The sequence below is a fragment of the Anopheles moucheti genome, chromosome X (assembly GCF_943734755.1).
Source record: "Anopheles moucheti chromosome X, idAnoMoucSN_F20_07, whole genome shotgun sequence".
Lineage (NCBI taxonomy): Eukaryota > Metazoa > Arthropoda > Insecta > Diptera > Culicidae > Anopheles > Anopheles moucheti.
The window spans coordinates 12,105,028-12,131,819 of record NC_069142.1 but is presented as its reverse complement, the minus strand read 5'-3'; the positions used below and the strand labels follow the sequence as shown (position 1 = coordinate 12,131,819).

Genomic DNA, 26,792 nt, shown 5'->3' with positions numbered 1-26,792 from the left:
GGGTGGTGTGTGAAGTTGTTATGGACCGGAAAACGCAAGGTTGGGTAGGTGCCCCGTACTGTGAGGAAATAGCATACGAAGAAAGAAAGGTGCGCAATAGGAGTGAAGAATCAGCAAGAGCACACCCAATGGAAGGTGAAAAGAGCGTAACGCGCGTTGTACGTTGATCGTGCTAGAGTAGGGAGCTGGGGATGATCATCTCCACCCTGCGGGAGCTACACGATCCGGCCGATTCCCACCACCGCTCGTCGGCAAACCTGTGGCTGTGTGCGTTGGCTACACACCAGATATGTCTGGACAACTCAAGATCTTCGCCTGACCGTGTGCCAGAGTGAAAATGGGGTGCAAGAAGGTATGAGAGAATGTAGAAGATTATGCAGATGAACTCTGTTAGGATTGAAGGCTCTAAACTTGTAGTCTTTAACAAAAAAATGCAGACTAAACAGGTACATGATAAAAGATTGTTTGAAATGAAAAAAAATACATTGTTCTGCCAGGGGAACACACAAACAGGTCTACAGGTGGAAGTGTTCTTGAAGCATTACCACCCTTGCGCACAGATACGCAGCCAGTCAGACGCCTTTCTATAGTCCCGGGAGGTCCGTTCCGTACGACTCGGTACTCGTTCCTATGATCACGCATGGCTTTGTCCTCTCTCTGTTTCTCACTCACCCCTTCTCGGGTGCTCTTTCTTTCTCTCTCTCTTTCTTTCTCTCTCTCTTTCTCTCTCTCTCTCTCTCTCTCTCTATCCCTCTCTGTCTGTCTCTTTTCGGGTCTCCCTCCCTTCTGCATGTTGCTGTGTGGGTAACCCGCCGAGTGCAAGACCCAGCCCAAGTGGGGGATGATGCGAGACTGGTGACCCCAGCGCCAGTTTAGATCCGAACGCAAACGAGACTGGCAGCACCAGCGCCAGCAGCAGTGGCCAATAGTAGACAGCAAGACAGCTAGGTTGGCAGCACCCAGATCGATCTACAATCAACCGCCATTTCGGTGGGCAATAACCGAAGCAGTGCGACGCTGCGATCAAATATAAAACCCGTCACGTCGTGCGGTTTTTATCCTGCAAAACCCGACACTAGTCTCGTTGCTTGGTTGCGCGGTTTTGACCAAAGTTAGTCCCGGCGCGGTATAACCGCAGGTAGTTGCCCTCTGTTAGGCTGTGCGAGTGTGTGTGCCTTCGGTCGAGCGTTCGATGCCTGCGCGTGTCCTCGGAAGCACCTCGGAAGTAGTTTAGTTTGCTTAAGAGAAAGCGTGTGGCGTGATTGTGTTTGTGTGTGTGTGCGTGTGTGTGTTTGTGTGTGGTTCGAAACGTCAAACTACCCGGAAGCGGTAGTGTGGAGTCGCGTGTGATTCGCAACGCCCGTGGATCCCGCCGTCCACAACTCTCTTCATCTACGGCAAACGAAGCGCGCTAGGGGGAAAACATCATGCGAGCCCTAGTCTTGGCTTTTTTTGGAGCCGCCGTGTGTCTAGTAAACGGTAAATTTGGCAAACATGCATTTCCTCACCGTACCAAGCAAAATCAATCAAAATACATTTCTGCTAGCTAATAACGTCCTGCCTGATTTATGTGGAGAGCATTGGATGGAGAGCCCTGATCTCCAGCTCGAAGTCTTGCTCTATATCCTCAATAATCCGCAGGTTCGCACGTTCCGTAAAGTTGCCATTTCTGTACGTCGTTGACTATAACTTCAACGCGAAGGCACACGAACCTGTTTGCTAATCGCGCCCGGTATAAATCATTCTTGGGGGGCCTCAATGTTTCCCTTTCATATCAATTTCACGTTTGACATTCACTTTCAAACTTGAATCCGCGTGCCCGTGGTGGCCTTCAACGGTGGCATTCCTGGGGAAAAGGTGACAGCAACAGATCTTTAGATCCTTTCGAGAGAGATAAACGGAGAGAGAGAGAGAGAGAGAGAGAGAACTAAGAAATGTTCCAATATCAATCAATTTAACAAACCAATTCCGAAGGTAACCCCTGATGTGAAATCTCTTAACTTAATAGCAAATATCCACTGCAACTCCACTGCCCCCAAAACCCTCCCAAATTGCGCATCTCTTGAATACATTTCCCGGAGCGAAAAGCAAACTTCAAAAACATGGCGTAACTTCCGCCTGTTAAGTCAGCTCGATCGGGGCTCGCTGGTGGTTAATCGTTCCACAACCAAAATGGAGGTGGCGCCATTGTTTCTCCCCCATCGGGAAGGCAAAGAAGATGGCAACAACAACAAAAAAAAGAGGCAAGTCCAACTGCCTGTACGGTGTGGTTCCGCCTGACGGACCACCGGGTACAGGAAAAAAAACACGATTGCAACAACGTTTGAACCGGATTGTTTCGTTCGAATTCCACTCCACTCTTGTCACTGGTTTTTTGATATTTCGGAGCTTTCGACTGCCTAGCACACTATACGGTGTGACCTCTCAGTAAGCGCATTCGACGGCTCGGCAAGTTTTACTGCTCCATTACGCCTCAATAATATAGACATGAATGTTTGAGTACATTATTCCTGGCTTTTCGTTGTTGTTTATTTTTATGTGTTGTTTTTTTTTTTTTATTTCGTAAACCCCCATTATCACAGATTGCCATTATTGTTGCAATTATGTTTACATGTTTACGCGAGCTGGGGATACCGTTACCATCCACCAAGCGTACAGTGAGGATCGCTACGTATGGTGCGCGGCTTTCCATTTCCAGCATTTTTGCCCACAGTAATGGCCACGCTTCGAGCTTTCTCGGCTCCCTATAATTTCTCCAAACTCTTTGCTCGAAAAACCACACTTCGCTCGTGTTTGGTTTGGCCTGGCAACGCGCAAACGGTGTTGGTCAGTCGTAACCTGTGCAAAGGTAAATGTCGCGCCACGGGCAGTCGGTGGAAGAAAAACGGCTTTGGCGCTCGTTAGCGGTCGCGCCGCACCGTTTGCATCACCGTCACCACCCGTCCGTTGCACACCGGCGCGAGATACACCATTAGCTCCGATTGTTTCGGGTGGCGTAAAAGGGTATGAAATGAGGGGAGCTGGAGGGGAAGGAACGTGTGTTGCGGAATGGCGGAACACAAGCCGGTTTGCATTACTTCATCCGTAAAAAGTCGCGCACGAAAAACGCAACTGCACCAAACCACCCCTCACCACGGGGGGGTTGGAGGGGGGGGGGGGCAGGAGCTCGTGAGCGGCATCTTACGTCGATGCAACCATACCTACACTGAGTGATGCTGCTGCTGTTATTGTTTTCGCATTGTTATTGTTTGTTTCCGATATTAGCGCGAAGCGGTGGAATTATCCACCCAACAACAGAGAGCGTGAAAAGCAGGGAGGAGGGAGTGGGGGAGGAGGCAGCAGGGCGGCAAATTTTCAATCGGGGGTGTTGAGCTTTCGATTTTACATTTCTTTTTCCGGTTTGCCCGTAATTGTTTCTTTCTTTCCCCTCACCTGTTCTTTTTTTTTATTTTGCTGTTGCTGCTGTAACGAAGACGGAACTTCAGTTTTACTTCATTTTCTTTCCATCTCGCTCAATGGTTTGTGTGCTTTCCTTCGCGCTGTTGGCTGTGTGTTTCTGTTTGTTTGCATTTCGGTTTCCTTTTGCTCGCTTTATCGGTTAATAAAGCGTTCGGTTTTGATTTCATTTCGCATATTTCTGTCGATGCAAGTTACTTTCATGGCGCCACGACACGTTGCATCCGGTTGTCATACGGTAGATACGTTTATAGTGTTGATAAGCTACAAGAGAGTTGTGAATTTTAAAACTATTTTTTGCAGTAATATTAGTATATATTTTTTTTAAACTATTATTATTTTTGGAGGAAACAATTCAAAGAAAAGTTCAAAAATTTATCAAGGGAATAAATTACTATGTGTGTTTAATAGGTTTTTTTAAATATATTTTACAAGGTTTTAAAATTATATAACTTATTAAAATTTTGTTATATGATTAATTAATTGCAAATTTATTGTATATATAGTGTAACTCGGTATTCGTTCCTTAAAAATGTTCCTTACCATTTGAAAATGAGAACCTATTTAACAACTTATAGTGATATACACCTAACCCACCAAGTTATCTTCGTTCTAAAATAACCCTTAGTGAAAATTATATTCATCTCCTCATTCCGTAACACTTATTAGCGGTAGAATGAGAAGCACTTCCAACTTCCCTATCGTCGGTAAGCTCCGTAGCGTTATCGATAACGCCATTGGACGTAATCGATAACGCCGCCACGCGTTCGAATCTTACTTCCGCCCGTGTGTTTAATTGCTCTCATTAAATTTGGTGTTTATCAAAATTTCACTTTCAAATTTCACAGCAAATTTACATCCCAATATTACCCCCCTCTCTCTCTCTCTCTTCTATTGTGACGGGTTGTGTTTTGTATATGAACATAAATTAACAGTAGCAACCTGTTCACACGCTTTCATTGTATGTGTGTGTGTGTGTTGTGTGATTGTTTTCCTTCTTTTATTCCATCACGGAAGAGGCTGCAAGTGCTATTAGTTTTGCAATCTTTCCCATTTTCGAACCTAACGGATAGGTTTGGGTGATGGGTGTTGCTTCACTTTTGTATTATTATGTTTCTTGCTTCCGCTACCCAACCCATTAGTAGCCAACTTCTCGTGCACATCCACTTCCGGCAGTGCGAGGCAAGAAGCGAGTGAGTTTGATAACCGTTTTTTTTTTCTTTTTGCCCCGGGCACTTTACACAGCATCCGGTGCGGCTGATCGACCTATGCACGCCCGTACACTTTCGCATTTTAGAATATTTACTTCCGGTATTGTGTTTTGTCTGAATGGTTGTGTTCGTTCGGTCATTTTTGAACCGTGGTCCTGCAATATTATATTGTTTTTCTAATAAGAGAAAAATTTGTTTCTGAAACATTTAAACTATTGCACCTAAAACCCATTTCCCACTGGCACCTTTATACGTTCTACTACAGCTCAACAGGCAACTGTTCATAAGCTGCTCAGCAATTTAGTTTACGGTTTAGCCAGTGCAAAACTCTAGGCCCACTGATTAAAATACAATTATTAAAATCGACATACTAAAGATTGTTTTATGCTCATAAGTAGACGTAATTTTCATCCCCCAAACTATGACGCCTCACACCGTGTGCAGCGAAGGTGGTGCTGTCGGTTTGCGACGAACGCACGCACCCGGATTGGGGTCCCAGCCGATATTCAAATTCAGCACCGGAACCGCCACGACTTTTGCATGCATCCTGCGTTCAGCGCTGCAAGCCAAATAAAGTCGCATTACGCTCGCACACCGGGGAGCCGTTCTCATAATTTGTTTACCGATAATTTTCATCTCGATAAGCCGCCACGGCCCCGATAAACTCTCGCTTCCGGTAAGCCGGCGGTGTGCGGGTTACGGGTCAAATGCAAATCAAAGCGCGCATTTCTATGTGTGACGCTAGGACACAAATTAGGTACGCGCAGAGGGTAGATCTCCGCCCTGCATTCGTACGCATCCGTCAGTGGTGCCGGAGCTGCTGTCAGCGGGCACGGTTTGGAACATATTGGGAATTGCGAGCACCGAGCCGTCGTGTGCCTTCGAGGGAGTTATTTTTCTTGCATGATACACTGGCCAGTGCATTGCAGCCTATTTCCATCGAGCACGATCCAATTTGAATGTGTGCACCAAATTGTCCCGAAAGTCACTCAAATTTTCTTCGGATTTAACTGTCAAAATTCGGCCACTCGCCAATTCAACTTGACAGGACATTGTTATGTGACTTTAAATAATAGTTTCCTAATGACAAGTACTTTTCAAATTTAACACAAAATAATGCAAATATATTATTAAAAAACCTTAAATCGAAATGTGACACACTGCATAAACAAAAACAAAGCTAAGTGCTGTCTAAACTTGACAGCTGTCAAATCCACTAATCTACTGTTTACTATTTGTATATTTTTCTTACACAATGAATACAATCGTTGCCACCATACGGCTCATTCTAAACCTTTCGAAAGGTTCAAATCCACCATTTTAAATCATACCCGCACATGCAGGCAAACCCAACATGCAGGGATATTAGGGACCGTGCGGCCGTATCGCGCCATAAAATCAACACGACGCGAAACCCCAACGCGTACGTACCGGAACCAGATAAACGTACCCATAAAACCACTGAATAATGCATCCCGTGTGATTAAGGGGGGAAAACGGTGGCCAACATCATTCAGCGGCTCAGGAGCGGCCAGTGTTTTGCAGCTTAACCGAGACGCCACGTGAAACTATCGCGACAGAGATAGTGCACACCCCTTTAAGCCACTGCCATTTAAAAAGGGTTGAGATAATTTACCGATAATCGTGGGATTTTTGAAAGCAAAAATACGCTGGGCAAAGTCCAAACAACGGTTCCGGTGGACATTCCCTAAACCAATGGCAATTTAATAAAAAAAAAGCTTACACACACACCCAGTTCCGGGATGGTGTCCGTCCGGGAGAAAAATATTGTCCGGAACCTCGTTCGTTCCGGGAACGGATGGGGTCATCTTCAGGAACGTCGAGGGTGAGCTTTGTGTGCTTTGCAAGGATGCGTCCTTCATCTTTTGATTGGTCGTTTCAGAGAAACCTTCTACAATCATTCCCCGAAATTCGCGTAACTCGAATTTCCTAGAAAAAAATAGAAAATAATCGAATAATCCCAATTCAATTCACGACTATAAGCAGTAAAGTTTGACCAAAAATATTGTACGTAATAATAAAATGTTTTTTGGGAATATTTTAAATATTATAAATCAGACATTGACATCCACGAACCACTTAACTCGATTAGCGCGTAACTCGGAAAGAGACTGTATTTTACAATTTTTGTTGTTATTTTTTTTCTCTTTAATTTTTTGCCAATGTGCGAATACATAAAACAAACTCAACCCCAAACCGGAGACCTCACCCACGGACATTCCAACCCTCCCCCCCGGGGCGTATTTCGACAGCGTCTTGCCATCTTTGCCGGTTACGCTTCGAGGTCGGGGGGGTTTTGTTTTCGCCACTCGCCCATTTCATTTTATTTCATCTTTCGGAGTTCTGTTGACTTACGGCAACAAACATGCAGTCAAACAGCGAGTCGAGTAAATAAACGAGCAAACAAAGCTCGACTCCATCGCGGTGGACGCTTGTCGGGGTTAGACGCGGTTTGCAGAAGGGCAGCTGAAAGTCAATATCATTCACAACAAAACGAAGGAAAACCCATAGATACACACACATACACTCTACTCTTATCAAGTCTAATGGGTACACAACAATGGCTAGCACAAACGGTACCGCATGGAGAATCCTTGAAGGATGGTTTTGGACCTAGCAGTACCTCGCGCACTTTCCAAAAAAAACCCCCCGGAGAAGGTCAGTTCGTGTTCTAGTGTCAACACATGAAGCAGACGCGGCTGGTCACGGTAGCATGATTTGGTACGGCAAAAAAGCAACACCTTGAACTGAGCAACATTTGTCATCCTTTTCCTTCTCTTATTAGCTTTTGCTTTGCAACGGCGGACGTTCCTCTGCTTAGTGCAATCGAACAGCGTTGCGTCTTGTTGGTCTACAATACACTCAACGCTGTAGTACGGTCAGCAGCGCTGAGCTAACAAGTGAGCAGCTCATAGCGAATAAAAGTTCTTCACCCATTAGTAATACTGCATGATCTATACCCCGCGCATCCGTTATTCCGAGAAATGACTTTAGTAGCAAAAAGTTGACAGGAGTTTTGACAGAAAGTCATGTTTATCACATATATTTAAGCTTCTCTTCCATCTTGAAGATGTCGGTAAAGAACTTCGATGTATTAATTATTATTTGTACAAGTTTATTTAGCTAATGTTCTGAGTTAATGTACCTTTTTTGAACCATGAAGATGTAACATCGTGATGCCTGTGCCCAGATGTGTGAATCTCCGGGATATTAAAAAGAAGTAAATGATGTCTTGTAAACGTAAAGTTCACGTCACAAATGATCAATGTAAGCCGTCATAAATAAAATACGATCTTACAATCACGGGAAACATGTTCATTTGCAAAATAGTAAATGATGCACTAAGATGTCCGATGTCATAAAATTAAGAACCATTTATTGCAATACCACTTAACAGCGGGGACACCGCGGTTAACACCTTCGCTTTACACCTTTGAAGAAGAACATAAAAAGGCCTCTTCAAAAGCGGTAAACCATTTTATGGTTATACTAAATTGCAATCCATATTATTTAGAGTCACGCAAACTGCTGCTTCAGTGTGGGGAATCTAACCAACAGTAGATTCTTTCGTTAAGTTTGGGGTGGTTTGTGAAGAATTTGAGATCTCGGGGATCTCTGGGAAATGCCTCAGAGATCACAGATATATCAGATGTCACCTCCAAAGTAAATAAACCTAACTCTCGATTGATCATTCAAAGATCTAGTCTGGTCAATGAAGCAGTCTCGTCTAAATGTCCAAACAAAGAGGTAACTTTGACTAACAAACATTCCATAGACACCCAATTGACGGTTATACATATAATCGGCCCAAAAGCTCTGATACACGCACGACAAAACATTCGCAAAAAAAAATTCCATTGCTCAAAGCTCGTAACAACGACTTTACCTGTGGAGACACCCCGAAGTGGACTTAATATTTCATTACATTCATCACGTTTTTATTGTGAAAGGAGAGACTGGACCCGCGATGGAACGGGGATGGTGAGTGTATCAATAAGGACTTCTTCGCCCGCACGAACGCCCGTAGGTCACGTCCCGGAGATCAAGAAAACAATACTACACCGTGCCCTTTATCCCATGCACAGACACAATTTGGTTGGTGCAAGGTTGCACAGACTAACCAAGGCTCAGTGTCGGCTTATAAACCGGTACCACAGCCATTGCTGGTCCTGCGTATCGTCAAATTGGCACGCAAATTGTTCGTGAGCGTACAAACGCACCCAATCACGACCATTTAATGCTGCCCTGCGCTGCCCAACGCGTTACGTAAAAGACGTGGTAACGTTCCTTTCGTGCGCTGGAAGGGACCAAACGATTCCTGTGTGTTCGCAAAATATTGATCATCGTTCGTAAAACAATTTACCCGGGTGGTAAACCAACGTAATGGAGCTTTAGAATTATTAATATGTTTTATTAAAGGACACATTTTTCAAGTTTTACTGTCTTGTTTGTTTCCCCTATCGACACAGCGGGGGCCCATTTAGCCGTGCTCCAACGGGAGATGTTCCCGGCGCTAGAAGGACTACACTGTGGTGTTTTCGGTGTACAGGGATGTGTTGTTGCCCATTGTCCATTGACCTTAGCAGACGACAATATGGCGTGGTTTAAATTTTTCATACCACCACTGTACACACGGAGGAATTGGTAAAGGACGTCGTAGAGAGTCTTGAAATATGGGTTGCACCGTTTCGCTGTAGCGTGCTCGTACAACTGAACGCCGGACGACGCCAGAGCGGATAGGTTAGGGTACTGCCGTATCGACGGGAACAGATACTTTATAACGTTTTTCTTAAACGTGCAAGTAACGAGAGCAAAAGACTCCTACGCTGGAGACTCAAAGTAACGAGATAAGCGGGAATTTACTATATATTGAGTTAATTGTGGTTTTGCTGTTTATGTCTATCATTATCATACTATGTTTCGCACTGTTGCCTAGCCGTGTAAGTGGTTTTTATTTATCCAACAATCATCATCAATAACGTTTTAAGTTATATCACTTTTGCTTTTGCAACTTCGTCCTTAAGATTACTGTATTTTACCAAGTGATGGACTGCTTTGTACAGCAATTCGAGGTATCTATGTAACTACCAGCGATATCAGTTTGATATGGTAGACCTTCATAATATCCTCAAAATATTCGAACTCCAATTAGTTCATCCGAAGGAACGGTGTATAGATATAAAGTTAATCTCCAATAAAATAGATTTTAATGTCAGAATAGGTAGTTCCAATGTTCCTCCAAAAATCCTTGACATGAATCCGAATGCCGCAAGGATTTTGTAGCATGGTACCACGCACTTGTTCTTGGGAGTTGGGAGTTCTTGGGAACCAACACCAGGTCTTACTTTCTGAACTCTACTGTTGTGTGTTCCAACCTCCAATACATCTTGTCTTACATCAGAAGAAATTTCAGAAGACACTTGACACACCCACACGTTATAGTTTTGTTACACCATGCTACGGAGGTGCTATTGCTACTGAGCAATTCAAAATTTGATTATTCAATTTTCCCGAACCCATCCACCAATGCAAAGATGTTGGCATTTCCATTGGTGTTGCGAGCGACTTTATCGCTTGGTCCGATTTGAAGTTGCTGCAGTTACTGCGCAATCTGCGAATATAGTTGCACGTTGTGAAATGTGCGGTGTCTGTAGTTACCAGTTTTACTGTTCCCATGGTGCCTTGATGTACGGTTTCCAACTCACCCCCAAACAACAACAAAAAAAAACACAATCAACAACCAAACAACAAAATTTTATCACAAAGATTTAAGTGCGCATCAACGTCGTCCGGGAGATAAGCATTCGGGGAGAGATGTGCGAAGGTGTGCTGCCTGGAGATATAAAAATTGTAATCACATAAATCCTTTCGCGCACGTGTGCCCTTTTTTGTGTCAGTGTGGTGTGAGTTTGCCGGTGAATGGCAGCAACGGAACCGTGTAACGTCATCATATACCCGTAGCGTTGGTAAGCGTGCGACACGTGGGTTTCGTCCTATGAAACGGAACAGAAGGATGGCATAAAAAAAACTGGAATGCATCACAAAACAAGACACAACCCACGCAATTCATTACTCGTCTGATAATGGCGGAGGGGAGGGGAAGAAGTAGTGAGGTTTAAGGAGGAAAATTCGTAACGATAACAGCAAAAAGTCTTCACCCTTGAAGGTGTTGAAACTGAGTGTGCAAAAGAAAAAAAATACACACAATAACGTAAAGACGGTCCATCGGGTCCAAATCGGCCACATATGTGGAGGCTGCCCATGGTGTTGAAGCAGTTCACCTTCCACCCAGTTCATCGCACGTCGCGAACCCATCATGGAGATTGAAAAGAGACGCTCCGAGCATGTTGTAAAGAGCCATTTCACCTTATCCGGAGCCGGTTTTTATCCTTCCTCTTTGCGGCCGTTAGCGTTGTTCGCTCGATGAAAGTGAAATGGCCGCAAGCCAGACCCCGGAATGTCACGAAGACCTATTAACGTCTGTCGTCTGCAAAAAAAAAGCACACAAACACACACCACGAGAAAAATAAACAGGAAACACCGGGACCCGGGCAATATGACGAAGAAAGGCCCGGGAAGCAAACCACTTTCAGTTTTTCAGTTCACCTTTATAGCTTCACTTTCGCTCGCCGCGTTGCTGGCGGAGAAAAAGTGAAACAACGCGCCATTGGGCCGGCACGCGCGTGTGATAGTGGGGGGGGGGGCTGCGGGATCGTGTCAGATTTTGCGGGTTTTAACTGCATCGGTTCACATTTTCGTCACTTTGCTTCGTGATTAGTAGGCCGGGCTGAGTGTGATGCAAAGTGATCTCGAGGGCAATATCCGCCATTATTCTAAGGCCTATGTACAGCTTCATTTGTCCCCGATGGTGTCTCTATGGTATTATGTCATTCGGTTAACCCTCATATGTCAAGATTGTTTAACTGGATGATAACATATTATGCCATTAGTGTTCTCAGACGATTATCTTATTTTAATTATGCAAATCAACCCATTCTATTTGAACTGGAATAAGCCCTATATGACATCTTAACAGATCGGTTAAGCATCCATGAATACATCGATCATAACGAGTGTTGTGCTTAATAAATCTTTTGAGAAGAGTCATTCATATCAATCAGGAATCGACTCTTAAAAGATTCATGAATTCTCAGAGCGGCCCTTGGAGATCTACAGCGATATAATAGTTGAACTCCTTTTGAACAACGAAAGCCTAGTAGGTAGAGAAGGAGAGACTTATAACTGGAGGTCATAAATCTTGGATGATTCGTGAATCTTTTAAATAATGACTCAGATTCTTAAAAAACTCTTAAAACTTACTCTCTTGAAAGATTCATGAATTCTCAGTACGGCTCCTTGGAGATCTACAGCGATATAGTAGTTTAACTCCTTTTAGAGAACGGAAGCCTGGTAGGTAGAGGAGGAGACGCTTATAAGTGGAGGTCATAAATCTTGGATGATTCGTGAATCTTTTAAATGGAGACTCAGATTCATTTATTTAGCTCATTCACATCCCATTCAGATTCACCCAACACTAATCATAACCATTCTCTAAACTAAATAATAAGCGGCGTTTTTAATATTGGATGTATGAAAATGTTCTGATCGTCATCTAACTATTATGAACAGCATCCATTCTAGTAGATATCAGCTTTGCCCCAGTTTCTTCCAGTCTTTTTTATTTTATAATACCCAGCAGAGATCTAGCGTTCCAAACGAGCGCAGTATCCTCCACTTGATAATCAGTTTTGCTTTACTGATACGACCGATGTCTTCACGTGCTGCTGTCACAAACTTTGCTCCCCATCAAGTCGATAAAGCCAGCTGTAGTGGGTAACGCCCAGACAAATGCGTTCCCGTTGCGCCAAAAAAAAAACCCCCCCGTACCGATCCGACGCGAAAGCGAAAGTTGTCCGAAACGGAGCACCAATGCGAAAAGTCAAAACAAAGTCCCCAAACCCCGTTTTGTAACGTGCAGAGAAAGCGGTCCGGCACGAGAGCCGTCGTTGGTGACCTTTTCGGTGTTCGATGCTCTTACCGTTCCCACATCTCGCCCATCCCCGGGTTACGTGCGCTGCCAACCGTGCGCGGAACAGGTTCGGTACTGGATGGACCACAATCTGGTGTAGACACCGGAGGGAAGACAAATTATGAAAACGTACGGAGAAAAAGAGGCACAAGAAAACAAGGTTATGTGTTTCATCGCATATGCGATGCAATTTTGCGTGTCTGCTCGATCGTGTACAGCGATAGCCATGAAAGGTACAAATATGAAAACAAAAAAGGGCGTAAAGCGAAAACAGCATCCGTATCGGTGGACAGTAAGGGAACCCTCACAAAGTTTGACAAGTTTGTTTTATTTCACTTTTCTTTTTCATATTTAGACAAACACAATGAAGAACATCACAATAATTATAAAGTAGCTTCTAAACGTTATGGAACGAATAAGAACGAAATAGTTTGATGGCAGGAGTTAAATTCTTGACGATCGTTTGCTGCGCCTTCAAGGGTTAATACGCACCAAGGGCTGCAGAGTGATGATAAGGAGCCTGACTCGCCCTGCTGATGGCCGCTCCACATATCTTTCCTCCCTTTCACTATAGTGCAATCAGTTTTCTCTTCCTTTCTTGGAGGCAAATAACCGTATTACATCATAGAACTCTTGGAACACGTTCGCTAATGAAACCGAACGTCACCAAAAACGGAAGTGGAAACAGCAGCATCAAAACGGGCTGGTCGTAAAGGACAGACATTGGGACTCACTCTTTCTGTTGTAATCTTGTCGCATTTAACCACCCGCCTGAGCTGCTTTGCCGCTTATTAGCTCATTATCCTGGCGAAGATATCAAACAGAGGCGCAAACGGAAACACACAAATTCGATTCGACATTGTTTTTTGACTGAGTTTTAGTGCATGCCGTTAAGGGCCACATGGAAGCTGGCAGAGAGCAGGCAATTCCTATTGGAAGAAGCGGTGTTTATTTTACCCACCAGGTAGCTATAGTTTTTCGGGCTTCCCGGTGGTGTATTGGTAGAGGTGTTGGTCTTCGACACGACAGGACCGGTCCAAAATCCCATCTGGATCGCAAAAGCAGGACTTGACTACGGGTAAATAAAGTAAAAAGAAAACCAGAAACTCCTCCTGAGGTTGTTTGTGTCCGAAGAATGAAGCAACCATTGTCACCCAAGGTATTCGAAACCAACGATAACCTTAAAGAATATTCGCAACGAAATTCACAACCAACATCATCATCGATTCGTCACGCACCTTCCCAACACCTATTTTCGTCACTAATTTGCATCGCCCGGCCACCGTTTGGTGGGTTTATTTTTAAAAAATCACTCGTAAAGGTGTCGTAAGCCATTTCCAGCCTGCCGACCAGAAGTCGAGTTAGGACACCGGCGACACTAGCCCGATGTGCCCGGCACAGTTTTACCCCGCGGGCGCAGCGTCTCTCCACGGGCAGGAAAATTCCCCCCGCCGCCCCCAAACTCTGCACGTTGGGAAGCGTTTTTGGGGGGAGGGGAGTTCCAAAAAATCGATGCAATCGAGGGATTTTGGGTTTCGGTGGCGCATTTGCATAAATAGTAAACAACACCAATCACACGAAAAACCACCTCGTAGTATTAGCATAATTTATTCCGGGGGGTTCTTCATTTTGTGTGTGTGTGTGTTTTTTTTTTTTCTTTGGATTTTGGGTGTAGCACATGGTGGAAAAGGGTGGGGGGGGGACAAAAAGGTGTAGCTTACCTCCACAGCTTCCACAGCCATTGGTCCGACTCTTGGCCGGACCGATTTTCATCGTAAACGAGACATTTTTCGCCACGCTACCGGCTGCTTCGGAGTGAATGGCTTCTGCCATTTTTTTGTTTGTTTGGGATGGGTGGGAAGGGTGGAAACCCGTCGCCAAAAAAAGAAAACAGCCATGTACAGGGAGTGTCAAATAGCATACATGAGTATGTGTACGGTAGCGAGCGCGTGAAGGACGTCGCCGTTGATCGCCGAAACGAAGCGCCACCATTTTTTTTTTGTTTTGCGGCTAGAAAGGAAGGTTAGGAAATTATTTATATCACTTCTATTATCTAATCCCCCCCCCCTTCTTTCCCAGATTCAGGCTAGCTTTTCTACAGGCAACTGGGGTGCTCTTTAGCTCACCCACCCTTCCCAACAGGCCTTCATACTTCGTGAAGTTATCGAGGTTTTGCTGAGCGTCTGCCCCCGGCAATTGTGCAACGCTATCAGCGTTGTGCAACCCGAATTGCCTACCAGCAAGCAGCGATAAAAGTTGAGCCTGGTACAGTGAAAGTTGCAGCGAGTGCATAACTGCAATGGGTTGTGGGAATGGAGCACAGGGTGAAACATTCCAAACCTTCGGCACGACACTTTGGGTTTTCGGGAGTTGGGGGTCGGAGGGGGTGGCGTTCGTTTGGGTCGGTGTTTGGGACAGTTTCAACGAACGATTGGAGAGTCTTTAGTTTAGTTGGTTTTTTTCCCACCCACCCAACCCAACCCTGGTAGGTGTTTGAATCTTTCATCCAGAAAACCCCTCTCCGTTAGACATCCGCAAAGCGCTTGCTAGGAGGGAGCGAGGTAAACTTTTTAATTAGCTCTTCCGATGCTAAACCGGTTCCCAGAGATCTTACCGGCCACAGAACTCCCAAAAAAAACACGATATCCGGGTAGGCAATAGCTAGACATCCTGTAGAAGAAGTTACTGTTCGAGCCTTGGTCCCGAATAGTTGGCCTTGTCTAACGCTATCGGCCTTTGCGATCTTGATTGCTACCGTTCGGGCTCGGGCATGATTATCGGGCATCGGGAGGCGAACCATATTCTGGTTCGGATGCCGGAAGCTTCCTCCGTCCGACAACACAACCGCCTTGACAGACCTTGGGGTCGAATGTCGCATGTGTCAACTGGCGTGTATTGGGGGGGGGGGGGGGGGGGGGTTCAAAACATTGAGGTTAATATCTCTTACTTTACCTTATTTTTTGGCTTACTCCCGCAAAACCCGGTTTTGTAATCCCCGGCCGCCATCTTCCCGTGAGCGGTTTATCTCTTTGCTAACATCTAAATCTATCCATTCTACACGGCGCACAGTTGTTTTCCATTTGCATACACACTCCTTGTACTAATACTCTTCTTCTCGCCATTTTTTTTTCCTCCTCCCACACCACCCACTACTTTCAGCCCAGCAAAACAAGGAGGAGAAGGAGTTCAAGTGCCCGATCGAGCAGGGCAACGGTAACTTCGCCGACCCGGTCACATGCCGTCGATTTTATCAGGTACGTACGGAACGGATCTACCAGACCTGCCTAGACAAACCTTGGCATTTGGTGAGACTGCCTCTTGTTCTTTTTTTTCTTGTCTCATGGCACATAACAAGCAACGAAAAGACACCATCCGGGCCTCCCACCCCTTAGAAAATGAAAACAACAGCAATCTCCTGTGCGGGATGTTTGCTGGCAGCTTAACACTGATATAGCGACGCTCCGGTAATCGACGTGTTTGAATCTTCTTGCGGGTTTTCGGTAACCGCTGCTGGCGGCATAGCCTTAATTAAGCGACGGACGAATTCTGCCACCGGCAACACCACTGTGTACGGTTGGTGGCCTATTTTTCTCGGTACGTCCCCGGCAAGGTCGTCCGGGAACCGCGAAATAAGACATAAGCGCATCCACAACGCCCGTGAACGCTCTCTGCCACATCGTCCTTGACTCGGGATTCAGGTTGGCAACGCGAAACCCAACCAACAAAAGTGGCTAACCATTATCTGCCAGCGCGTCCGTAAGCGCTTGGAAACGTTATTGTCAAGCAGGTCTCCTTGGAACACGGCACACTTGGACAGGTTTCTTTTGTTTCGCCCAAAAACTAGGGACGTCCAGTTTGCATCTTTCATTCTTTTTTTTTTTTGGGACAAGGAGGAGGTCTTCTTCGCCCAGACACACCAATCGCCGCTACGGGTGGTAGTGGAAGTCAAGCGTTAATATCGTTTGACGTGCTTAGCGATTGCACCACCGGGAACCGGATCGGGTGTGTCAGCAGAATGAATGTCTCAACCCGGGTGGCGTCTGGGGTCTTGACATTTAACACGAGCCGACGGTAAATGGATCAATGGTCAGCGTGATTTGCTCGCCACTTTTTTTTTTTTGCTGTGCCAATTTCGTGATCGATCAAAAAAAATATGGTGGAATTTCATCCGTGGAGACATTAGCAAAATGGCCCCCCGCCGTTAACCAACTCCGCGTGCAGTTCTTTTGACGGAGGGAGACAGTGAACAAACTATCGATAAAGCACGCACCCGGTCCTTGTTACCTTGGATATTCGCCAAAGGCGACAACAACGGCGACAAACAAATGAAATATACCCGGACAAGTGCGTGAATGTCTCTGACCTGACAGGCGCGGTTGAGGTACAAGTTGCACACGGCTTCCTGTTAAACCAACAGCACCGAGAAAGGCAGTACACCCAACCGCAACCGGAACAGGTAGGTTGAACGGGCGCGTTGCGTTTGCAAATGTAATCAACATAAATTCCCACCGTCTGATCCCAACCTTCCGGTGGTGCGGCTAAGATACGAGCCTGAAATCTTCACCCCAAACCCCCAAAAAAAAAAAATGGCACAATCTGGAAAAATACACCGTAGGCCTTTACCTTCCAACAGACGGAACGTCGCTGGAAAGAAACGAGAGACACTGGAAGCGGACACAAAGTTAGCACCCGCCACGAAAATACGTGGATCGCAATTACGCGGACACCGTCACCGTGGACGTGCCCAAGACGAGCAGGAAATAACCAAGGAAGCAGCAAACCCCTCCCGAAAAAAAAACAACAGCGAGAAAGAAGACAAACAAAAAAAAAGGCAACAACGGAAATGCCTATTATATTCGTATATTATCGTCACCCTATGTCTCTTCCCTATACCTGCCAGTTACTGTTTGGGATGCTTCACGTTGGTGGCGCCCTCTACCGTGAAACACTTTCGTCACGGAACGTACGCTCCTACGCCACCACAATTTGCCCGACAGCACGGGCAAGAATGATAATAATTACATTCAGCAAACTTTTATTACTATTCGCGCACTTTTCTTGCGTGTCCTTCACATTTTTTTTTTTCGTTGTTGACTTCTGTGTACGCAGGAGAGACTAGCAATAGCGCCAACACAAGAAGCGTTTATTCTTTTTCTTTTTATTTACCCCAAAAGAAGAGGCTGTTGTTTGGGGGTTATTACCTTTTTCTTTAAAGTTTTCTTTTCACAAAATTTGCACACAATCTGTGAGGGGGGGGGTTTTCGGTTGTTTTTTTTTTTGTGCAACCCGTCCAAACAGTGGAGTTCTGTTCATTGTGTTTTTTTTTTACGTGCTAGTACGATAGAAATTATCCAGAACATATTTTTGTGCTTGAGGATTTGGGATTAAAGAATATTTAAACTTGCTGCGTGTCTTGTGGACATCCTCCTTTTTTTTCTCTTAATTGTACAACTCCGCTCCGGTTTGACCTCATTGCGTTTGCGGACTTGACGAGCCTGGAGAGGCAGCTGATGCTGAAGCAGCGAAAGAAATTGGATAACTATTTCGGGGTGTTTCGTAACGACCTACCGTAATCGACTACCCCAGGATTGCAGGAAGCTTACGGCCCGGGTCAATTTCAGTATGTGGGCTGTTTGGGAAGTTGGGCTTTCGTTTTGGGGAACGAGAGCAAGCGAAATGGGGAGTGAAGAAAGAAAGAAAGACAAAAAAAAACCCGCTCACATCACCATAGTCACCATAGAGCTTATATCCTTTATCGTGCCAACCTGGCCCCATGGACGGTAGCACCGGATCGAGCTAAGGTTGCCCGTGCCGCTCGAGGCAATATTTGGGTTTGCAGCGCCAGCGGGAATGGAAAATATTATGCTGCAAGTATTAAAGATAACCATAAACTTGGCCCAACTGTATCCTCCTACTAGCCGAACACGCTGCACGTTTGTTTCGTGTATCATCCCTCCCCTCCTTCGAATCTTTCTTTTTTGTGGTGCGGTTCTTGTTTTCCCCCAATGTTCGTCACAAACGCTCGATCTCGAGATTCCGGCAAAGGCAACGACATTTTTAACGTGGCCAATGCTGGGGCTGTGTGTGACTTCCGGAGACAAAATTCTACGTCTCCCCCGTTTTCGGGCTCAACAGTGCTCAGGAACTCACACAAGTGAAGCCAATTACCTTTACCGGTGTGCAGTGTTACAGTGTCCGACGATTAAATAACGAATCTAAGTAGTTGATTTACAGCCCATTCGTCGGTTGATTGTATGACCGTTTGCCGTACTAGGGGGGAAAAACGGTTGCGATACCGCTCGAGTATGCATGGGAGAGCGTGACCCAGCCAGCTATTGGACTCCTCCCATCCATTTTTTACTCGGATCTCTCGTTCTGGCCTACATGCGACGCGAAATAAAAAACGAACCCACACGTGGACAGGTACCTATGTACTGTGTTTCATGTAGGTGCAGTTTGTTCGGCTCGAAGACGAATTTTATTCAAGCGACCCGCGTGTGTGGATTTCTGCATTTAATCATACTTAAATTATTATTTATTTAATAAAATATATAAACCATCGGTTGTAAAGTATTGGCAACACTTTAACCAAACAATTGCTACACTTTCTTCTAAGATATTTTGAAAGTCAAGTGCACAAATTCAATGATCAAAACTAGGTATAATTTTATACATTGCTTGGTATTGCTTTGAGGCGATCTGTAACACACAGGGGTATTTAATAAAAGATCAGTGGTGTTTTTTTATAATTTTCTATAAAAAAAAGTAGCAGAGATGAATACAAATGATGTTCTACAAAAATGTAACTAATAAAGTAATACACCTTTTTATGGTCCTTGCAAAGTTTTAAAACTTATACAAAAAAAAATCCATTATTTTTCAATACAAAAAATATTTCAAAATGCCTAAAAAAACGCTGCAAAAGCCGCCGGGTGACTGAAGCGGGCGTGGTTACGCGGGGCTTTATATAACATCCCGGTGAGAGTGTGTGCGTGAAGGCTAAATTCGTCTTCCTTTCGGTGCTCTACTCGTATGTTGAATTGACTCAAAACTTAACTACGAGAACAAAAGAAATTTAACCGCCTTGTATGACTGGGGAGTACACTGATGTACGGTAGACACTATGGTCACTGTTACCGTTTGTAAGTCGAATGTTCAGCCAGGGCGCTTAGTATAATGCCCAGTTCCACTGCCGGTGTGGAGAGTGAACCGGAGAAAGGCAGAGACAAAAGAACCAAACGAACTACAAACGATAACGATTATCGTGGATATTCTACGAACTCTCGAAGCATTTTCGACTAGCTGGGCGATGATGGTGGATAGATACACCATGCAAGGTAGCTGTGTAGAAGCATAAAATTTCATATCCGGTTCTAGTTTCGTACTACAAAAATAAAAAAAAAGTAAACAAAATGGAAAAGTAAAACATGCCAAAGGCACTCGTTGGGCAGACACTGCCGGCATCCATTTTGGGGCCATGATGTTCCTTCTTCCACTAGCGTCCTACTAGTCCTAGTAGTCCAGTAGTAACACAATTACTCACTTACATCCCGGCTTACCGATGTGTCTATTTATCTTTCTGTACATTCTCCCCTTTTCAACAGTGCGTTGATGGATTTCCGTACCTAAATCGCTGCCCATCCGGTCTGTACTTCGATGACATCCAGAAGTACTGCACTTTCAAGGCGGAGGCAAAATGTGGTCCACTAGCGTCAAGTAAGTGTGCGATTTCCCCCCCGGGCGTGCTAAATACAATTTCCTACCATTTCCACTGCTGCACTCCGGTGATAATTTTTACTTTTCCTCTCTATCTGTCTCTCTATTATCTCTCTCCCTCGGTGGCGACTTCCCTGCATGTTTTGGTAACGTGCAGCACCGACAGCGACAACCGAATCGCCGATCGATCTGGCGAAAAAGTGTAACCCGGCCGAGTGTGAACTGCCGTACTGCTACTGTAACAAGGATGGCACCCTGATCCCGAAAGGTCTCGACCCAGAAGAGGTAGGTTGCATTCGTTTTCCTTCCCTTTCTCTCTTTCTTTCTTCTATTATTCAGCATCGATAGTTTTGTTTTTGTACCAAATTTTGGTGTGTCAGCTTCATGTGTACCGAAAGCTCGGACTGTGCGAAAACCCGGCGCTCCGTAGATCCCGTGTCCCGTGTCCTTATCCCTTTATTCCAATCTTTCACTTCCGGTTGCATTTTTTCCACCGCTTGTTAAATGGCTCCAACACGAGCGCTGCGTGGCCTGCTGTGGAAGCGACAGGCAACAGCAGCAAGCTGGCGCGATGTTATCTTGCATGGATTACAGGATCAATATGGCCGACACGCCGCATATGGCGCGGGATATCTCTTGTTTTTTTTTTGGAGGCTAAAAATGATGGCAGCGCTCGTTTAACCATTTGGCATCCGGCACGGCTGGGTTGGTAACCGTGCAATAAGGGCTTTGAAAATAACAAAAACAGAAGGAGCAGTGGAGACCGCACAGAAGCGAAAGCTCTCCCGAATCGGAAGAGAAATATCAACGGATTTTATCGCTCGCTGCACACAGACGATGGCTTCATTACACACACACATGGTGGCAAACAACAACACAGCAGTGGTACATCCTTATCAGTATCCACCTGCACCGAACATGCATCGAACATTGAAAAGAAGCAGTAATCTCGTTCCTTCATCTATGCCTCGCATTGGATACAATATTCGTTGCTTTCCTTCGCAACAACCGCGATGACAGCGGCTGATAGCTTGTTTGCCCCCGTTTGCGGTACTCCGCGAAGTAGTAGGCGAGTGCCCGATTATCAACTCGTTTGCATCAAGGCGCAGTGTCTGTCTCTCCACACAGCTATCTGCCGGGCGTGTCCTAACAATATCCCAATTTCCAGTGAGTTCCGGTTTGCTTGTTGCAGGTTGTTTGTCAGCTCCAGCCACCTGAAGACACCCGAATTTGTACCTGCACAGAACAGCCCATTATTTCTACGTACTTTACCAAAAACCCACCCTATTCATACACTTACAGACGCCCCAGATCATTCTGCTCACCTTCGACGGTGCCGTCAACCTGAACAACTACGAACACTACCGGAAGGTGTTTAACGGCAAGCGGAAAAACCCGAACGGTTGTGACATCAAGGGTACCTTCTTCATCTCGCACGAGTACAGGTACGTACAGACACCCAGTGATGTCCATTTCATTACACAAAAAGCGATGCCTAACGCATCGTGGACTTCCCCGAAAACGAAAAATCCCCACAGAATACAGATTGCATACATCCATTTCGCGGTAGTTTTGCTTAACGGAGAGACCATTACAGAGCCCCCAAAAAATGTCACATAATTCCGACACATGCACGTTTTCTCCGGGACAGACCGTACTCCACGCCGCCATGTTGAATTGGGCCAACATGGGCCACTATGTTTCGGTTTAATCCCGCGTTTCCGGGCACCATTGGCACGCTGGCAATTAGAAATGCTCCAAGTGATTGGCAGAACACTGTTTCAAATGGGGAGCTTTTAATTTTCCCACCCCAAAGGTGTTGTCCGGTGTGTAAAATACACCAGATTCTACCAAGGGGTTATTAATGGCGGAAGGATATACTTTTCAGATTCGCCCAGAACGTGCCACTAAAAACGGGAGTAACACCTGCCAGTTACTTCACTTCGCCGCATTTGGTAATTTAGCTAATGTTTCTACCGGAAGTATTGCGGACATTCAGCGGGAAATCAGGTGTTCCTCGATAGTATGCAGGATATATCCTTGAAGTTACCAGCTTTTAACGAATTCTAGCATTGTAACAAGGGGGGAAGATGGAAAAAAAACTATAAGCCCACACCATTTCGGAGCAGTTGGTGCAGATTTTGGGTCGACTTTTCATCAGCAGCATCATCCCCTATTGCAGGTATGGGGCCAGCAGAGACAAAACTCCTGATGATCCCAACATGCGCGAATGCAAAACACCTCAGCAATAGATACGGATAATCCTTCCGGGGTAACACCCCCAAAAAAAACAGCCTTCTGAGTGGGGTGGGAGGGGGGCAGGGTCCTTGCCGGGTCCGAGCAAAAACGGATATCGGAGCTGATGATACTTTTGCCGGCAAGGGAAAATGGACGGGGAAAAGTGCAAACTGCGAGCTTTCCTTCCACGTGGACAAGCGGGGGCTTTAGAATTGGCGTGGCGTGGAGCATTACTTCACCATTAAAAATGAAAAATTGTGCAATAAATTCTTCCAGTGGGTTCTTTTTTTCCCTACCTTTCGTGTACTACACTGGCGGATTTTTTTTTTTTTTTTGTTAGCTTTTCCATCACCTTTCCCACGATAGCAACTCCTTCAAATAACGGAACGCTTGAGCGTACGCTCGGCCCCAAACGGTGTAACCGTACAGCATATAGAGGATTGGTTTGGAGAAAAACACGGAATAGAAATTGTCTTTGAAAGCACCTATAGCCGTTACTCACCGTTCCGGTCGTCTTTGCCTATGCCATGCCACCCTTTTTTGTTACCGTGACGTGCAATATACCTTTCATCTTGCTGGCCTTTCTTCGACTGGAAGCCACAGGAGGATCCCGAACCCGTACCATTTTGTCGGTTCAATTTTCGTCCATCATCGCACGGGGCGAGTTTTTGCTCGTCGTTTGTTTTTTTTTTTGTTTCATCCCCGTTGAGTTGTGTTCACCTTTATCCTTTTACTCTCTGTGTCTGGCATCTCCAGGCTTTTTCCCTTAGACCATTACCGTTCTCGCATTAAATGGTGCTTCAATGCGTTTTTAGCATCCCGCACATACTGGGCAATCGAGATGCATCTGCATACGGTGCGGCACGGTCTCCTCCAGGACTCCTCCAGGGGCCCCGGTCGGTTGGCAGAAATCCCAAATCCCACCACCTTCCTCGTTGTGGGTTTGTGTGCGCGGAACGTCATAATCAATTTTTATGATTACATTTTTTCACGCCGTGACAGAAATTGATGGGAAATTTCATTACATCTAATCGAAACGATGCGCCGGCTCGTGGTGCCTCGTCCGTGTATTTCCACATATTACCATGCGGGCACACACACACACACACACACGTGCAGAAAAGGGGAGGATTAACGTATCCTTTTTGCTTTTTGGACGCGATATGGAGGTTACGGTTCTGTGTGGCGTTCGGCGAACAGGCGCACATGATGGATGGCACGGAAAGCCCACCAGGCTATCTATTACTTTATGGTGGCCTTCAATAGGAAGACCTAGAGGACGACGTGGATCAAACTACGGGCCCTACGGTGGGAAAAAAACTAATCTTGAGCCCTGTGTGTGATATGTTATCCGACCTGCTCGGGGGGGGGGCCATCAATGTATCTTGTATGATATTAGGCATAATTAGGCTACGGTGAAGCGCCTGCTTGATGAGGTTTTACTGAAAGACTTTAATCCTACCGGCGATCTCACGATGTCCAGAAATTACCCCGTGCGCGAACGAGGTGAGTTGTAGCAGTCAGATTTTTAGATATCTCTTAGATATATTTTAGAGATTTTTAAAATATCTCCAAAATATTAGCAATATCTCCGTGCTGTAGAGATGATGATTCAATTCCAGCTAATGGTTGTACAAATACGCCATCTTCGGCTATTCGAATTGCTTACACGTCCTCTATTTAGACGTATGTCAAATCACATCATAAATCCGCTTCTATTCCATCACCCAGGACACTCAATCAAATTTCCGCAGACGGAGCTGATATCTGTTCTTTATTTACGACTCCCTTCTCGAACTCCTTTGTTGAGTGATCTTCCCTGATTTGGAATTGGAGTGATTTGGGGATCTTCCCAAGGGTGTTACTACCTCACCAGATGCTCTGACATTCAACTCTGCGGTTGTTATCGAGATCGATAACATCAAGATCACTGAGGGTTGTGCATTATCAGCGATATTACTTACCAGGCGCTACTGCAGGAGTCTTCTAAATCGCTCACGGTCAAGTGCCATCATCAGCCAATCCATTATGCTCCTTGGAGACCTAAAGCTGATGTGTTTGCAACTCGGAGACCTGGAGAGCGTCCACAAGCTAGTTAGCATGGCTGGACGAAACAAATCTGATTAATGTTTCTTAAAGGATTCATAAATCTTTGGAATAACGATTCAGATTCATATGTCAGATAATATCGTCTACACATTTCTTAAACACGCTCCCGTTTCCTTCTGCCTTGCAGCAACTACCAGCAGATCCAGACGCTCGCCAATGATGGACACGAGATCGCCGTCGAAACCATCTCCCTGCAGATGGGTCTCCAGGACAAGGGCTACGAGGAGTGGGTCGGTGAGATGATCGGCATGCGTTCGATTCTGAAGCACTTCTCCAACGTGACCGCGAACGAAATCAATGGTATGCGGGCACCGTTCCTGAAGCCGGGCCGCAACACACAGTACAAGGTGATCGAGGACTTTGGCTTCATCTACGACAGCTCGATCAGTGTACCGCCGAGCCCGATACCGGTGTGGCCGTACACGCTCGACTATAAGATACCGCACGAATGCAAGAGCGGTACCTGCCCGACGAAATCGTTCCCGGGCATCTGGGAAGTGCCGCTGAATGCGCACTTTGTCGAGAGCTACGAAGGTGGCCATTGCCCGTACATGGACCAATGCGTGCTGCACAATCACGACGCGGAGGAGGTGTTTGCATGGCTGCAGGAAGACTTCGAACGGTACTACTACCAGAACAAGGCACCGTACATGATGCCGTTCCACACGAACTGGTTCCAGATTAAGGAGCTCGAGCGCGGCCTGCACAAGTTCCTCGACTGGACGCAAACGATGTAAGGTGTTGCAATGTTCTTCACACTTGCAGATGCTAAATATGATCTCACCGTTACTATATCTCACCCATTCTCTATTTTCACACCAAGGCCGGACGTATGGTTCGTGACGATCACGCAGGCACTCACCTGGATTACGGACCCGAAGACGAACAAGCAGCTCGGCGGGTACGAACCGTGGAACTGCAAGAACAAAAACACCCAGACACCGAAACCGTGCAACACCTCGAACAAGTGTGCGCTCGCGTTCAAGGAACCGACGTCAAACATCAGCGATACCCGCTACATGGAGACCTGCTTCGACTGCCCGGCCGTCTATCCCTGGCTCGGTGATTCGCACGGCTCCGGCATCCCCGGTCGCGACAACTACATCGACCAGTCGGAGGGTGGCGGCGGTAGCGCCGGCCGCGACCAAGGCGATGAAGAGGAGCAGAAGTAAACACCCGCACAGGGCAGCGGCGGGTCCCTTTGGTCCCTATTTTTAGATGTAACGTTTTTCATTTAAAACAGAATAATATTCGAGCTTGCACCGGGGTTTGGAGTATTCCTTCGCTGCGATGGAGGGGACACTTTCCCCCCCGGGTTGGAAGCACGCGTGTGTGCACGCTGATTTACAGCATCACAGAATAGTGTGAGAAAGAGCATTCGGTACAGTTTGGCCAAAAGAGTACCAACGTTCCGTTATCCAAGCGATCCATCCAGACAGTAGGACAGTGTTTTCAAAAGCAAAATAAACCACTATCTATAACTTCTCCTACCGGGCACGCTTTAGAAAACCCATGGAATCGGCAAACAGTGCGTGTTCGCGAATATTTATGGTTGACACCTCTGATACCTATGAACGTTGAATAAACTCACACAAAAATGTGAAAATGTTGTCCTTCTTTATCAAATTTGTTTAAAGCAGTAGAAAGAATGCAATAAGTTTTAACTACGTTGAAGTACAATATGTGCCTTCATATGTGGAAGTACAACTATCAACAAAAAAAAACCAATTGACGTCATCCATCCGTACTTCTTTCCAGGATCATCAGCCTTCCCGTCCGAGACAAAACCACGTGACAAGAGATTCAAAGTCTTTTGTGCTTTTAATCATCTACTAAACGTCGCAAACCAAATGCAGTACAATTAACATTCTTTTTTTAAAAAATCGTGCCTCAATTTAATGCTATTCATAACGCAAGGGAAAAAATAGATACCTTTATCCCTGAATCGATAGCTCACTTTTCGCTATAGCGATAGCTAAGTTTTCAATAGCAGAATTACAACCCTAATTTAA

At 45.6% G+C, this 26,792-nt stretch overlaps 1 protein-coding gene across 1 annotated transcript; it reads left to right on the top strand.

The window, feature by feature from the left end:
• Nucleotides 1–1,427: 1,427 nt before the first annotated feature.
• Nucleotides 1,428–26,292, top strand: LOC128306392 (chitin deacetylase 1). The gene is made up of 7 exons (XM_053043900.1): nucleotides 1,428–1,479; nucleotides 15,877–15,971; nucleotides 20,322–20,433; nucleotides 20,591–20,718; nucleotides 21,736–21,878; nucleotides 24,908–25,513; nucleotides 25,604–26,292. Exons 1-7 carry the CDS (start codon nucleotides 1,428–1,430, stop codon nucleotides 25,950–25,952), a joined length of 1,485 nt encoding a protein of 494 aa, XP_052899860.1. The 3' UTR covers nucleotides 25,953–26,292.
• Nucleotides 26,293–26,792: the final 500 nt, after the last annotated feature.